General features: G+C 50.7%; 4 protein-coding genes across 4 annotated transcripts; 2 read left to right on the top strand and 2 right to left on the bottom strand.

The window, feature by feature from the left end:
* Nucleotides 1-1,918: 1,918 nt before the first annotated feature.
* SCP_0301400 (hypothetical protein) lies at nt 1,919-3,017 on the top strand (the record flags this gene model as incomplete). The annotated part of the gene is made up of 4 exons (XM_027755537.1): nt 1,919-2,077; nt 2,148-2,183; nt 2,240-2,363; nt 2,422-3,017. 4 exons carry the CDS (start codon nt 1,919-1,921, stop codon nt 3,015-3,017), a joined length of 915 nt encoding a protein of 304 aa, XP_027611338.1.
* Nucleotides 3,018-3,865: 848 nt separating this feature from the next.
* On the bottom strand, nt 3,866-4,771 carry SCP_0301410 (hypothetical protein; the record flags this gene model as incomplete). Its single annotated transcript, XM_027755538.1, has 3 exons — nt 3,866-4,068; nt 4,130-4,666; nt 4,729-4,771. 3 exons carry the CDS (start codon nt 4,769-4,771, stop codon nt 3,866-3,868), a joined length of 783 nt encoding a protein of 260 aa, XP_027611339.1.
* Nucleotides 4,772-7,443: 2,672 nt separating this feature from the next.
* On the bottom strand, nt 7,444-10,102 carry SCP_0301420 (Guanine nucleotide-binding protein alpha-4 subunit; the record flags this gene model as incomplete). The annotated part of the gene is made up of 14 exons (XM_027755539.1): nt 7,444-7,493; nt 7,567-7,600; nt 7,661-7,678; nt 7,746-7,860; nt 7,924-7,973; nt 8,072-8,185; nt 8,308-8,351; nt 8,563-8,593; nt 8,678-8,686; nt 8,774-8,883; nt 8,937-8,989; nt 9,044-9,659; nt 9,860-9,905; nt 9,968-10,102. The coding sequence occupies 14 exons, from the start codon at nt 10,100-10,102 to the stop codon at nt 7,444-7,446; spliced, it is 1,425 nt and encodes a 474-aa protein (XP_027611340.1).
* Nucleotides 10,103-13,825: 3,723 nt separating this feature from the next.
* On the top strand, nt 13,826-16,191 carry SCP_0301430 (Probable nucleolar GTP-binding protein; the record flags this gene model as incomplete). Its single annotated transcript, XM_027755540.1, has 8 exons — nt 13,826-13,921; nt 13,980-14,102; nt 14,156-14,343; nt 14,395-15,236; nt 15,284-15,456; nt 15,510-15,923; nt 15,985-16,083; nt 16,138-16,191. 8 exons carry the CDS (start codon nt 13,826-13,828, stop codon nt 16,189-16,191), a joined length of 1,989 nt encoding a protein of 662 aa, XP_027611341.1.
* Nucleotides 16,192-16,549: the final 358 nt, after the last annotated feature.

The following is a 16,549-nucleotide window of genomic DNA, read 5'->3' on the forward strand; positions in this document are numbered from 1 at the left end:
CAACAACAACATTAATTAAAGAAAATTGGTTTCAGCAGAAATTATAGTATTTGCCATAGCTAAAATTATGCAGAAACCGATTATTCAGAGTGTCGAGGTGTGAGGAGGAGAATGGACAAAACTGGCCACGTGGTAGTAGTTGTGTATGAATGAGGCATATCTTACCACCTGTGTTAGTCTTACTCTGACTTTTGCATTAGACTGACTGACTGACTTTGTCAAGACAGCAAATACTGTGTTTCTCCATTAGTGCAGAGCAGGGGTATACCCCCGGGTATCCTGAGGCTTACCTGTACCCGTACCTGTGAGGGTATCGTACCCGCGCTCACGAGTACGGGTTTTACACGGGTACCTATGGGTTCCCACGGGTTTTCTTCAATTTTTTACCCTCAAATGGATTTATTTCTATTAAAATATATATGTATATTACACTACAGGGAGGACGGGTGCACAGGGAGTGCGAATGCGAGCACACAGAGAGGACGGGCATGCGTGCGCAGGGAGGACAGCTGTGGGTGCATAGGGAGGGTGGGCACGAGTGTGTAGGGAGGAGGGCGGGTGCGAGCACACAGAGAGGATGCGCACACGAGCGCACAGGCAGGACAGCGGGCACGAGCACACAGTGGCGGAGGATGCAATAATTCTACACAACAACAAAGTATCAGCCACTGATCCCTGCATGATCGCAGGACACCCACCGCTGAGCTTTCACCTCCGGATCGTCCTGTCCAAGCTCACGCTCACAATTTACAGCTTGATGTGCACCTGCCCGCCTTCGACGGCCGCGGGGATCCTGCGCATCCAGAGCTGCAGCGCGGTGACATCGTGCCAATGCCCATCGACCGTACCGAGGAGCTCGGGCTCGTCCAGCTCAGAGACATCGTATGCGCGCAGGGCGTCACCCACACCAGTAATGAGGTATGGCTCGGCGAGGGGCGTGAGTGCGAGGTGGAGGTGGCGGCGGATAGCAGCTCACAGCATGACGTGGCTGCATCAGGAAAACCCAACTTTTCCTTAAAAGGGCACTTAAATAACTTAAATGGACTTATGGTCCTTATTTAAGAACATAAGGACAAAAAGGGCCTAAGGCATATTCCCTGAGTGTCTGAAATTTGACTTATTTAAACACTTATGGCCTTAAATAAGGGTTGTCGGACCCAAAAGTCTAAATAAGTCTGTAAGAGAAAGTGGGGTTTTCCTGATGTGGGCGCCAGCCACGGGTATACCGCGGGTCACGTGGGTCACAAGATTGTGACCTGTACCCATACCCGCGCGGGTAAGGGTACCGGTACCCATGCGGGTTACCCATACCCCTGCTCTGCACTATTCTCCATAGCATTTCCACCACAGATAGTTCCTCTCCCTTTGTGATTTAGTTCTTTTTTGCCTGCGACTTCAGTGATCTCAATGTGACTTTAGCTTCTCACCTCTGACTTTCATGACTTCATCATATTTTGTCACCCAACTTCACATTTTCATCACGAGTCCTCATTCTCTTACAGGTAGCATCCCCCTAGACTCTGGTTGAGGTTCTGGAACCCACTTGCATCATTTTATTGTTGCATTGCCCTTCTCTCTCACTCAGATTCATTGTTGTTGGGTTTAGGTGTTTGTGTCGGGTGTGCACTCATCAGTGTGACACAAATAGTAGCTTCAACTCCATATTTGTTACCTCACTCTGCAGCCACTGCCAAAATATGCACAGAATGGCTGACCAATACAGTTTTTGGTTGGATGTGTGACATGTCACAATGACAGATCATTGAATGTCCTCCTCTCCTTTCATCCTGCCTATCGTGATACTCCTACCATCTGCATAATGTGTGTATTGTCTTCCAATGTGTTAGTTGCCATGATATCTGATGTGACATTACAGCTGTTTATAACATTTTCATCATACACATGAATTAATGTGACAATGCGACTCATCAGTCCAAGCAAAATCCCTCCATTGGCAGTGGTACTCTCATTAGAAAGTATCATTGGCATCACAAAAGAGGTGGTGCAACCAATTCCTATTAGTTGTGAGTGGGGGATATGCAAGGCAGAGTTGAATAGCTGGAGTGCACTCTTCCATGTGCGAGTTTTTTCCTCACTGCTCATACATACCACTGATATGTTCAACCGACCGGGTTCGTGTTTTCAAGCATATGCAACTACATCTGCAGGCAGCCAGAAACAAGGTAACATTAAACAGAACCTAGTTGAATGATCAAAAGGTGCTTATGAGCTATTGCAGGATAGAGGCTTTGAGTGTTGCTTCCAGAAGTGCACTGGTCGCATTCAAGGAACATACTCTGATCTAGAATCACATGTGGAACTTAGCCATTTGGTCAGGGTGCATTTGCCATGCCCCGTGCAAGGTAAGATTTGCATCTTGGGCAGCTCTGCGATGAAGATTGACCAAAACATGCTTTCCAGGGTGTTCCCAAGTGTTTGCACGACATGGACAGGTCTCAATACACTTCCAAGAAGATCACCCTCACCTTATAGACAAGACTGTTCCATTCAAATCGCATGTTTTGAAGTCGATGCGCCAGCCATCTCGTATCCACATTGCCCAGCTTGCTCCCATCCCCTCGGAAATGACGGAGTTGTTTCATCTTCTATCCTATCCTGTTGCACGAGCTTGCAAGCGTGCTCAGCGACTCTCCCAAGAATCACGCATATCCCGGAAATGGAGTCGCATGATGGCATCGCAGGACACCGAGGATAGTGCAGATGCCCAGCCATTCGACAACCTCACGAAGTTCGAGCCTCCCGCCAACTTCAACGACTTCATTGTTTGGCGAAAGCCGTCAGAACCCGCAATGCAGCTCTCTCGTCCGCAGTTTATCTCGGTCCCATCCATCCCCGAGGTCCCTCCACTTCTCAGTATGAGCTACAAGGCATTCTTTGCGAAGTTCAAGGAGCTGGAGAAAGCGGGACTCGTTGATGGGACGGGAGAATGGCCCGAAAGTGACGAGGGCGAAGACGTGATATTACCTGGTCCCGGACCACAGCCAGAACCAAGCTAAATAATATCTTATAGTATTTGCGTTGCGTACAGTTTTATCTTGTCTCCTTGTTTTCGCATGATATACCAACTGCTGTTCTCTACATGTTCGTACAGTTAAATTGTTGTGTCCAATTGTAGTCCCATTCGTTAACAGTGTTGCGATCTTTATCTCTTCCGACTTCAATGTTTGAATTAAACGATGTGATACAGGCTTGATACCTGAAGGATCGAAGATGCTCAGGCTTGCGACCGGCTGTAGCATAGAAATGGCTCTGCCGAGCACGCCACGGACAGTTTTCGTATCTTTGAGAGCAGAGAGCATCACGGACAAAGGTGGTCCAAAAGCTTTTGCAACGTTGTGAAAATACAGGAGGCAAATTCCTAAGCCTTTGCTCAACAATGGGTATACCCACATGCTCGTCTAAGAGCAGAGCTCGTTTATTATACGTTGTTCAAACACATTGGCAACCTCTCCGACGGGTGTAGGTAACAGTAAACGGACTATCCGTGAGGGACAGGACAGTCTATCGTGCGACCGATTGAAACTCACCAGTCTGAGGAACCTACTGGGAAGGAAATGTCGATAGGCAGGACTGAGCCGGGCCTGAAACGGGAATGGAGATAGGAAGGATGTCCAAAAGGCCAACATAGGTAGGTAGGTAGGTAGTACAACAAGTGGTCAATCAGAAATGGCGAGTGGAAGGGGTAAAAGAACGAGTACGGTAATACGATCAAGACAGAAAGTGGAGACGGACACTCAGACACGAACGAGGCGCGTTGGAAGTCCAGCCTGTAAGCAGCCACGGCCCTCGGCTGGTCCAACGGTGGAAGAGGTCCGACAATCTTGACTGCGGCGCACGCGGGCGATCACACCTGCACCGGGGCTGAAGCCTTCTCCTCGACCGCGACAGGAACCTTCTCTGTGTACTGCGGCGGAGGAACAACCTCGGCTGCGTCAGTCTCGAAGAGTACGTCAATTTCTTCAGGCTCTCCGCGCCGGCCCTTGAGAGCCCGGACGAGGACGACGCCAATGACGAACAGCATGCGGAGGAGCACGCCGATGCCGCAACCTGCACGAGCGTCAAGTGTCAGTACGTCCGAATGTACGGAGAGACAAGAAATGGCACGCACCGAGAACGAAGGCGACGGCGCGCCCTTCCCAGGGACCAAGTGCCATCAGTGCGAAGTGTATGCGGCGGAGGAAGGAGCGGTGTCTGTGCCCGCCCATGTGCATAATGTGTACGGGAGCGAACTCGCGGTGAGGCCCGCGGCCCGCGCCATGGGAGGGCTGTGCCATCTCCATCTTCAAGCCATCCTGCGTCTCCTCGGTTTCCTCGCCATCGAAATGGTCGTGAGCGTGGACGTGGTGCTTGTCTTCAAACTCGACAGAGAGCGCTTCGGGGAATGCGAACGGGGGAACGGCAGGACCGTGGTTCATGATCCAAACGCTGGGCGGCGGAGGCAAGGCGGGAATGCCAAATATCCTGTTGGACAGGTGGATGGCTTTGTCTCTGAACGAGCCCGAGCAGTGGTGCTTCGTGCCAGGCGCACCGGGCGGCGGCGGATAGACTTGAGCTACCACATTCGAAATGCGGGCGACTGCAGCGTCACTTCCGCTGGTGACCTCCTGGTGCGACGTCACGACAACGCGCAGAGGACTGGCGGTGACTGTGCGCAGAAGTGAGCGGTGAGTTGGAATATGTGGGCAGATACCAAGCAGATACACATACCGAGACAGGCGCTAGCCAGGAGAAGTGGAACGTTTAGCTTCATGCTAGTAAGTAGCTACGAAGCGAAGCCACAGGATAGGAATTGAGATGGTTGTGATATAAAACTTGGATGATGAGTGCAGAGAAAGAAACGATGTTTACGCTGATGTGGCTGGAGCGCAGTACCCGCCACCCGCCCTTACCCAGACCTTCCCACGCTTCTTATCCGCGGACTCTGCGGAGTCTGCGGACTTCTCGTCTCTGGCTTTCTATTCTCTCTGGCAACCCGGTTTATATCTGCTCACAACGAGTCAGATGCTGTGTGCAACATGACTATTCTTGTTTGCGGTTAGGAGAGTCTTTCATCGAGTCACTGCCAGTCGAATCCGTCGGAGGTTCGAGCATGCCGCATCGCTCACAGACACTAGAGACGCGTAGGATACCACCGCCCGAAGTCATAGGGATGCGAAAGTGGCTGTGAACGTACAAGAACGAGCACTATTGGTGCCACACAGCCTCAGCTTAACTCACCAGAGACCGACTCAGATTGCTACCCAAATGATGAATTTTGCGCTCTCTATAAAGTTACCATTTGCGAACAAAAAACGGTATGTATTTGCACAAGTAACAAATTTAATTGGCTAATTGAGTCCTCATTTTAGTCCTGGTTATATATGCAAACTTTATCATTGAATTTGTATGGGCGACAAATGGTTGGCGGGCAAAACTTACATTCACTCAGTACTAATCTGGGAGGGTCTCAAGTGACTCAATCTGAGTGTCGGCCACCCTTGACCGGCATCGCGTTCTGCAATGCTCGGCTTGCTTCTTCTGATTCTGTATACTCGAAAAGCTGGCAGTGCTTACAAAGGCGTAGCTATCTTCGCCTCATCAGGGTCCATGTCTGACTTTTCAGGTACGGAAATACAAGTGGTGAGAGCAGCAGTTGCGCCAGAGTTTATCGTCTGTGTACCCGCTAGCTCAAGTTGAATCCGCAGAAAAAAATCTCGTTCTTGCACATTGCTGAAAGATGTACGTCGCTGTTCTTGACTCGTCGGATTCCATATTTCAATAAAAATGCAGGTATGCACTCGGACGAGGTGGCAATAACAGCTCCACGAGAGCGCATCGGCTGGCAAGTGAGCATGTTGGTTTTTTCGAGCTGACTTTGTGTGATCAGAAAAGTCCATGAATCCTGCACATGGCGAACAGAAGATCTAGCTGTTCTCCCTCACGTGTGTGCAAATTTGTACTCTCAGGTATGGAAAGAAGTGAGGCGAGTAGCACCTCTGTCTCAGCACGTTAGTTGTCGATCCACTTCGCTTAAGCTTAGTCCATGTACTCAGAAATTCAAATTCTCGTGGTCAGCACGTATGTATTCAAGTTTGAACTTTTAGTTATGGACTCAGATAAGGAGAGGTCGGTAGCTCTGACATATGCGGGCTGCGAAATGGTCGCCCTTCGATCCCCATCAAGCCTGTTCTGGACTGGATTCTCGCCCAGTGCTGATAGACGATGCTCTCGTCTTCCCATCTGACGCCATCCCAACATCTACAGTCAAACGAGGCAGCAATTCAGTTAAACTTGATCATCCGGCAAGTAGTTGCTCTTCCAAGGGCCTGGTAGTCCGTCATCGGTTTATCCTCGTCCAATATCATAGCCATCATCACTGCCACCTAATTGTGCGCTTCAATGGCGCACTGTGGTATCGGAGGTTCTTTATTCCCTTCGTGTGTGTTGAGACTGCTGAATTCTAACTACTGACCCTTGTTTTACTCCCTCTATGACTGAGGGATCGAATATGATCTCCGCGACGCATATACCGGGCGTAATGCTGCACGCTTAAGCTCAGTCATTTTCGCTATTGCTACGATGTTGTATCAGTCCCAGGATGGTACACAGCTAAAATTCTTCTGCTAGTTGGGCCTCAGCGTTGACTGCAAGCTCCAACTTTCAAGTCACGACACTGTACCATGGACGTCGTCCCCTCCCTTCTTTGTTGGGAGGACTGGATCACATCGTCACTAAGGTCCCTTCTCGCCATGTCTTCTCGTGTGGATTACGCCCTCGTCGAGGCCGAACGCGAATCCCTTCCTTGACAGCGACAGGCGCAGATCCCTCGCCTATCTTCGCCGATGAACTAGCATCTAAGGTCCTGCAGAAAGTAAGCAACTGTAAGTCGGGGCGAATTATCAATAATCAATAATCTAGGGCTTCGGCACATGGCTGACGTTCTATGTCAGGCCGTCGTCTACGTCACTCGTTTGCAGCGGAAGCTGAAGTATGAAAATCGCCATCGAACTCGTATGCACGCATGAGGATGATATCCGTGTGTCGTGCGGTTGGACGCCACGCCGTAAAGCAGTTAATCTCACAACGTACGACTGGTTGAAAACGTCTTCACTGATTGTCTTGTGTACAGATCACAAGTAAATCATCTACTTTAAATTAGTTGCCATTCAGTACGGTCTATGGTTCGCTCTACTTCCTGTCGTCTCAAGTGGCTTGTCTGTGTAATACAACCATATCGCCTGACTGGGTAGCGAGTTTTAAAATCGAATGACATTCTGCGTATTTTACTCTATCTCACTCCATCCAAAGCAATGCTACATCAACAATACAACTCGCGCAGAGGGGCGACGAAGTACTACACGGGTACAACACGCATGTTTATCACATCCAGCCGTAAGAAAGCCACGACAATCCAACTAAAGTATTTTCGGGGCCAGTGTACTCTTAAGCAAGCCCGACCGTGGCCATGTGTGTTCTCAAGATTGACTCGCCCACTGACAGATGGAAGCACAGCCATTAAGTAAGTCATGTTTACACCTCGTTTGACAAGCGTAAGACGTCACTCACCATTCACGATAATCCTCTGCATCGCCTTTGTATCCTATTGATACGCGCCATTCATTCAGCGAGTGATTCATCAGTCAGCAGAAGAAGCACGCACGAGCATCGACGTGAAGTGCTGCCACATCGCCGCGAAGTTCTGTATCAGCAATGCTCGACAGTCGTGGCAGCAGGGTCACACGCACCAGATATAGCGGCCGATTGTACGTGTCCTTGCGCTTGTGCACCTGGATGAAGTGTGCGCGAAAGTATTCCGAGACCTCCTCGTATGTGTTGGGCCGGTCGCCGTACGACGAAATGCTACGCCCACGCCAGACCAGGTAAGTACCTGGCCAGAGGAGTGGGTCGAAAGACCACACGTACTATTTGCGGACTTTGATCCCGTCATCCAGCTTCTGTCTCAGCAGGTCCGTCTGTAACCGCATACGCGCACCGTCAAACATTGACAGGAGGGTAAGCGGACAAGAGGTCAGCAGGAGTGGTGAGCAGGAATACAGTTGCACAAACGCGCCTTGTTTAGCATAAGCACGAGTGTTGCCTTGTGCAACAGCTTGTTCGAGCAGATTGTAGTGAAGAGCTGGAGCGAATCATCGATCCTGTTCGTGCGCGGGTCTTCTTCCAGGTACTGTGAACCCATACACAAAGAAGGCGTCGAGGAAGACACGGAGGCGGAAATGCAAACGTTGATCAGTATCGACGGCGATGCCGGCAGAATCGTGAAAGGAAGCGGTGCGCACCGCAGCTCACCTGATCGAATGCGCTGATAGGAGCCAGGAAGATGATGGCAGTTGCTGTATCGGATAAGATCAGTTTTCACGACAACAGTTGAGACGCACGAAGAGGCCTCGAGGCGACCGGGAACTCCAGCGTGACCGCGCGAAGCCATGGGCGTAGGTCGCCTGAAGGTTTGGGCACTCCACACGGAAGCCAGATGGACTTCCCCAGGGACAAGCTCCCAGGCACAGAACCTTGGCCAACACACGGCAGATCACGAAGGCTCACCGTCTTCGAAATAAGGCACCCACGCTTGCCGCTATTGGATTACCGACACCAGCCAGCCACGAAGATGTAGTGGCGTGAGAATGATATCGGAGGACTCAGGGAATGGAATACTTGCCTGGCCGCGCTGTGAGTCGAGATGAGATGTCGTGGATACGAACGAGTCATGACTGCGGTCAGATGAGGGGGCAGTGAGAGAGTGGGGTGTACGCACCGCCCCACCGACATCGTACAGGATACAGCTGTATTGCGTAGCACCCATGTTAATATTGAATGCGTGTTCTTTGACACCGAGTGTCTGCAGCCGCACATGGAGAATGTCCTCTGAGAACGATGTATATTAATAAATGAAGACATGCCGGCAGAGAGATACGGACCTGTCGATGGGAGATAGTCCGGCTGTGCAATACGGTGTATGTTATCGAGGAAACTTCGGCGAGAGGGATCAGTATCGGGGGGAGCGCGAGGAAACAAGGTCGCGCACAAAGCAGCGTATTCTTCCAACCGCAACTTGTGCTCTTTCAACAATTTTACGACCGCCGCATGGCCCCAGAGCTGTTTGAGCTCATTTTGCGATGCTGCCAGTGTCTTTCCGACAATATTCATCATGGTGTACGACCTCGAAGAAGGCGCATTGCCGATGTCGGACAATGGCACTCGGGCGTCAGTGACTTGCCAGCCCGCACGCACGTACACGCCAGTGCGCCCACCAGATACGGTGATTCCCCCACTCAGTTCGGCAGCTAGCGCATCCTCGCTCGCAACTAGCGGCAGCAATTTACCACGGAGATAGGCAAGCTCGGCGTACCACATCGGGTCTGCAACAGCGGAGTTCGTGGTACCTGCGACGTTCGAGCTTGAGCTTGAACTTGAGCTCGAGGCATTAGCAGGCGAGGAACTAGAATGAGGGGGGTTGTCCGGAGATGCAAAGTACTGGTCGTCGACCTCATTGAGGATCATGCTGATAGCCTTGAGGATGTTGAAGTATACTATAGGACGCCATGACGGTCGTTCATGGTCGATAGTCTGAGAGGCGTAATGCAGTTGGAACTGCTTTTGCAGAGTAGATTTACCGGACTCCGCCTGTCCCAATAGCATCACTGTGGAACACAAACATCAGAGTCAAATCCAGATGTCCAGAACGCGAAGCGCTAGGGAGTTTTAAGGCACGTGGCAAGTAGATGGCAGTAGAGAGAGCGCGTGTTGGACAAGTAGTACACATTCACCAGGAGTGTGAATGTATGGGAGAACGGCCCAATGGTTGTCTTGAGGCTCTTGCCTACGCGAAGACATGACAAACCTTTGATTTCTCTGTGTTTCCTCCGGTTCCTTGCTTCCTGGTCGTGCTGGCACTCGAGTTATCAGCGTTGCCGTGACGCCTCGCTAACCAAAACGAAAAAATACCGACCTTAATTTCGTCATCAATTGCGTTGCTAATTCGGAGGGCTTCCTGTTCATCAATTGAAGACGGCGCACCCAGTGCTGCAGGAGGAAAGGTTAGGTCAAAATGGTCGAGGGGCATAAGGGAGTCAGTCGCAGCCATCGGAATGGACAAAAGCAGTGGGAGAGCGCAAGATGGTGGACGTCAAGCAATGACCAGCATGGCGATAAAAGCTGGCGCCCAATCCCACGGAACATCTGTGTTGTTGATGGAAGACACGGAAGCTTGACCAAAGCAATGACAGCACCACTGCGCAGGCACTGCCTTCGATTGTCAGGAACGCATGCTGCCTTCGCGCCTCCTTCAAACTTGTACCGCCGGACCACCGAGTGCGATCCGTTCTTGCGTTTGCATCTCCCAAGCACGTGCATCGTGTTTCATTCTTGGTCAAGAAGTTGCTGCATTCCAGCCCGGAGACCTGTTACGATGTGAGTATTCCGTCATAGATGCAGCAAATCACGTTGAATAAATACCTTTTGGTGATACATATTCTTCGGCCACGGTGTATGAGTCATGCAGGATTTCTACCAGTCCATGTGAGCAATCGCAAGTTGAGTCCGGAATATAAACTTGAAGGCGCCGAACGTTGTACACTTCGAAGGCGCTCATGATCAGTCTGGCAGTAGTGTGATCATGCAGGGCGATGTTCTCTTTTTGGCAGCGATAAGCTACGGCGTTGACTTTGGGACCTTGAAGGATTCCGGCCTGAGGAAGGACCGCTACTTGAGACACGCCTCGCTGCCGAGTACGTCAAACCGTAAATTACTTTAGTGGGTCCCAAGTTCTCCGTGTCAGAGGTGGATTCGGTGGGCGCTGTTGAAGTACGTGAACTTTCTCACTTCCGCTGTTAAGTAGTGACTTGCGTGTTCGCAGTCTTGAGGTTTGAGGAACGAATCATGAACGCATCATCATCTATGAAGGGTTTCATTGGACATATCATCTTTGTTGAGGTTGAACGCAGTTGGTGGCGTTCTTGTTGTCAGTTTTGGGGTCAACGTTACTTCCGTTCAGCCGGTACGTGGTTCCTGTCATGCTAGTTCAGCAGAGCATTCTTATACAGCGTCATCATATGGTGCCGAACATCAATTCTCTGCAGACTTGCAGGATATTTAGACACTCTTCTAAAATTCTTTGGACCGCTGATAATGGACAATTCTATCGAAAAATCTCAAAATAGCGAGAAATCCCACCTCTTCTTGGAACCTTTGAATCGTTTTCACAAAGTCTCGCGCCTGTGGTGGGAAGCTCCCTTGCAGTACCGAAACATCTCCAGGAAGTAGCTATTGGGCCATTCTTTGAAGGTGCACAATCCCAAGTCGTTCTCTTGTCACCTTGTAAGCTTCCAGAACATGATGGCAGGCACTGCAGCACCTGAGAGTCCGAACTGATGGCCACAGCAATACTCTTCCCCTCCTTTCTATGTGATCAGCGAGACGCCGACCCTGGCGATGCAGGCTGGTAACTGTCAGCCAGCCGAAGGAACCGAATCCACTCAACTTTTGTCGGTATGCTTTCTTGCGAAACCCGGGTTTCCCAGTAGAATTATCCGCTGACAGCCATTCATGTCAGCAACGGTGATTATGCCATAGTTGATTTACATCAAAATTGGGAAAACTACTAAACACGTATATGTATGTGGACAGGTCATCTCGACTAGTGGTGAGATGCCCAACGTGTCCACGCCACGTGCACTCAATTTTTCATCCAGGATCAAGGATAGTCGATGATTCTGATCACACCGTCTGCCAGTGTCCATAGACTTTTGTTCTCATCGTCCCATTTCTGGACAGTGACAATCCCGAGCGGAACATGCTCCCTGAACAGCGAAGGGGGAAAGCAACTCTCGAAGATTCTTGGCATCTCATACTGTCCGGTGCTGTGGTTCTGTGGTTCTGTAGTTCTGTGATTGAAAACTTGAACAGGCTCATCGCAACGTATGACGCACAGCTATCAGGCTTCTTCGTATGTCGCGGGGAACTCGGGCAGCTGTGGCAGTGTGTCTTGATTGCGCAGGTCGTCTGAACATTGTGCACATGCTCACCAGGGTATTCTTCCTAAGTTTGACTGTTGCGGTCTGTCAATCCCATGTCTTGCTCCGCCTTCACATATTCGATTTTCCGGCACCCTCCGATATCGCCTATCTCTGGAACTCCGATAATACCTACTAAATACCGCTGTCACATTGGAAGATGACTCGCGAACGCGACACACATGATGGCGTCGTGGCGTGGATATTTAAAGACATAGCGAAACCTGGAACAGTACTTGGAAGGTTAGTACGCAGGGTTTTTTCTTTTTTAAAATAGCGCTTACTTCGATGTAAGAGGCCTTCGCACATACTTCGACATGGCACCCGACTTTTCCAATCGCTCAAGCAGTGCGAGGTCATGCTCCTTCTCGATGAGCGCGTCTCTCTCCACTCCTTCCGGCCATCAATGTCGAGGATATTGAGACCCATGTGTTAATGCGTCTCTTCACGCCGATTTACGCATTAATGGAAGTCAACGAGTATCCCCTGATGGTGTCGGTTTTCATGCCTTCCACTGCCAGAACATTGGAGGATCGGAGGTCGAAAAACACAAGAGCTCCTGCACGCAGCAATCGAATCGCACGGCGAATACTAGCATGAAGATCTTGCAAGGAGGAACGAAACTTGCCCAAACGCCACGTCGTCTCGGTGGCTATGAATTCCACAACAATCCCGCGGATTTGTACGCTCAGCATGTTCTGTTTGCCGTGAGGAGACGGTGTGCCTCTGCAGGGTAAGTCTTCACGAATTCCACATCGATACTGCATCCGTCCGCACTCCGCCTGGATGACAGGTTTTGTGGCATCATCCCGACATCTGATCATAGGGTGTCTAGCTGGCCATAAAACCCACTACATTACTGGATCTGGACCTTGCTACCGCGCAGATATGTTTGTTATCGGGTGAATTGAGATCGTCAAAGGTCGAACGACCGGATTCGAGAGATAGACAGCACCGAGGTCGCAAAGTGAGACTCGTCCTGAAATAACGACGATGAAGCTAGGACAGCAACATATTGCTTACCTACGTGATGGCCTGCAGTCAGTAATTTATAAACATTTTACTCATTACAAACTCACCCCTTCCTGCGCTCAAAGCCGAGCACAACCCACAGTGCCCAGGATGCCAGTAGTGAAATCATAACCTACCTCATCCAGTTCTTCGAAAATCCCTGAAAGATCGGCTGGACCACGAGAGGTGGACCAGACGTGCTCGACTACTGTGAGGGCGGAAGGAAACACAACGGAGGAGAGAAATGTCCAAGATGGAGACTTTTCACTTTGCCAGGGAAGCCAAGTGTGCGAGCGACTTCGATCCATTTGCTCTTCGAAAAGTATGGAAGATATAGTCTGCTTCTCTTGAGCTGTTGATCGGTCACACCTGCCAGATGTGCCAGATGTGCTAGAAGACCCCCGCCGCTAAGCAGGCCTGCGCGGGCTGTCTGAGTGCAGTTGCGCGCATGCGCTGTTATGCTTCCTGCAAAAAAAAGGGCTAGAAGGACAGCGAGGTCGTAATGGTCAATAGTATTGTCAACAAAGCCATCTGGCAGCCGGATATCCTGCACGAGTTCCTCCTCAACGTCGTCCAAAGTACGCCTAGAAGCCATGGAATTGCGGAGGGACAATTCCTGATCAGTGATTAATTTGACTTGGATTTGACCCACAACGCCACCACATGAATCACGTGGGAGAACGTTGTTACATAATCTAAATTTTGAGGAACAGGCTCAGCCAGCCTATGTCCCCTAGTACAACTGTACTCTCCGCTACATTGATATTGATTGTCAGTATCACAAAATGTCGACAAGCGGATTGAAGGCAATTTCTCCGGTGCCCACAGCGGCGGACTTCTTGGATATCGTCTTGTCGAAAACACAACGAAAGACACCAACGGTATGCAGGTAGTACCTGTGGTAGCTCGTATAGTTCGCTGAATTGTGCGTGCATGTAGGTCATCCACAAGAATTTTAAAATCAGCCGCATCCGCAACTTCTACATGCGCAAGGTCAAGTTCACCCAAGATTCGTTTGATGAAAAGCTCAGTGCGATCCTGGAGGAATTTCCTATGCTCGATGTCCGTATTCATCGAATGCGGAAGATTCAGAGTTAACAGATGCCGGTTGTTAGGACCTTCACCCATTCCTTGCGTCTCTCATGAACGTGCTGTACGACAAGAACCATTACAAGCTCGCCCTTGGACAGCTTCGCACGGCAAGACATCTAATTGACCAGGTAGCCAAGGACTACGTGCGTCTTCTCAAGTTTGGGGACAGTCTGTACCGCTGCAAGCAGCTCAAACGGGCCGCACTTGGCCGGTGAGTGTGTACGCTGTAGTTTTCGGGCTATATATCAACATGGATGCACAGGATGGCGACAATCATGCGGCGGCAGAAGGATCCGCTGGCGTATCTTGAGCAAGTGCGGCAGCACATCTCCCGTCTACCCGCAATCGACCCTACCGCACGAACGCTACTGATCTGCGGGTACCCGAATGTGGGCAAGTCATCGTTCATCAACAAGGTCACCCGTGCAGACGTGGACGTGCAGCCGTACGCGTTCACCACGAAGTCGCTGTTCATTGGACACCTTGACTACCGCTACATGCGGTGGCAGGTGATTGACACCCCCGGGATTCTTGACCACCCCCTCGAGGACATGAACACGATTGAGATGCAGAGTATTACGGCACTCGCGCACCTCAAAAGTTGCGTACTGTACTTCATGGACCTCAGCGAGCAGTGCGGGTACAGCGTCGAAGCTCAATGCAAGCTCTTCAAATCGATCAAGCCGCTCTTTGCCAACAAGCCTACCCTGCTCGTGATCAATAAGGTCGACGTCATGCGTTTGGAGGACCTATCCCCAGACAATCGTGCGTTGGTTGAGGAGATCATTAACAGCGACGGCGCGCTGCACGTGCAGGTATCATGTTACACTGATGAGGGCGTCATGGAACTCAAGAACAAGGCGTGCGATGCCCTACTGGAACATCGGGTTGATACGAAGCTCAAGGGCAACAAGATTAACTCAATCATCAACCGACTCCACGTCGCCCAACCCAAAGCAAGAGATGAACTTACGCGAGAACCTTTCATTCCAGAAGCCGTCAAGACGCGACAAGCGGAAAAGGCGGCTGGAGAGCGGAGGCGGCTGGAAAAGGATATCGAAGCGGAGGAAGGTGGACCTGGAGTGTACAATATCAACCTCAAAAGTGCGAGTCTTGTACATCGGGTCGACGTCGCTGACGATCTTTTACAGAAAATTACCTCCTCGCGAATCCCGAGTGGAAGGAGGACACCATACCGGAAATCCTGGATGGCAAGAACATCGCCGACTTCATCGATCCCGATATTCTCGAAAAGCTCGAGGCGCTGGAACGCGAAGAGGAGAAGCTCGAGGCGGAGGGCTTTTACGAGAGCGAGGATGACATGGTTCGTGCACTAAAGAATTGTTTTTCTACTTTATTTTCAATCCGCACCCACAGTTCGACTCCGATGATGAGCGAGAAGCCGCAGAAGCCAAAGTTTCGCGGCAACACAAGCTCGTCTCACAACATTCCAAGAAGGCGATGAAAAACCAGGCGAAGCTTCCGCGCACAGCAGGCCTCCGTACGCTGTCCGAGCTAACAACAGGAATGACAAAAGCAGGCCTCGATCCTAGCCGGATACAGGCGCGTGCAGAGATGCTCGCAAAGGCTGCGGGTGTGAAGCGAAAGCGACAGCGTGAGGAGGAGGACGCGGAGATGGATGTCGACATGGAGGGTGACGAGGGTGACTGGATGGACGTAGACGGCGAGGAGCCTCCATCGAACAAGCGGGCGAAGGCCAACTCCGGTGTGGTCGTCTCAAAGAGAGCGCCCAGATCGAATCGGCAGCTGGCTGGCATGCGCGACGAAGCGGTGCGTATGGTTTGCGTCTTGCGTGGAGAGGTGTATGCTGATGGTACGGCCCCTGCTCCAGCAAGCATCCAAAGCTATCAAGCTGCGGAACCTTGGACAGCGCGAACGCAACATGCACGCCAAGGCTGGCGAGAGCGATCGTGCCATCAAGGTCAAGATGGTATGTGTTCCATCGGACCATATTTCTGCTGTCTCGCTGACTTTTTCGGTCCAGCCGAAGCACCTATTTTCTGGGAAGCGGAAAATGGGCAAGACGGATCGTCGCTAGTAGCTTTGTCTACCTTCACTATCGCGTGTCTTGCTATGCCGTCGTTCTATCCATCTAAGTTCCTTGTGTGCTCATCGACCGACCCAGGTACAAACAAACGTATGTATTTTTTTCGTAAGGTAATTTGTGTTCAGAACTGATGGGCATAGTATCTACAACTAACGGACATGGGTAACAAAGAGGAGGGAATAGGATATCCAATCAGTATTGCAAGAGATCAACAGATAGGACTGGATATAGGAGAAAAATCACCCACCGAGGGAATGCAATAAAAACAAGAGCAAGGCGACTGCACATCCTACGAAGTGAAAGGGACAGAGAGATCCGAATCATAACATGTTAAGCAGAGGCCAGATAA

The sequence above is a fragment of the Sparassis crispa genome (assembly GCF_003851025.1).
Source record: "Sparassis crispa DNA, contig_000002F, whole genome shotgun sequence".
NCBI classification, from domain to species: Eukaryota; Fungi; Basidiomycota; class Agaricomycetes; order Polyporales; family Sparassidaceae; genus Sparassis; species Sparassis crispa.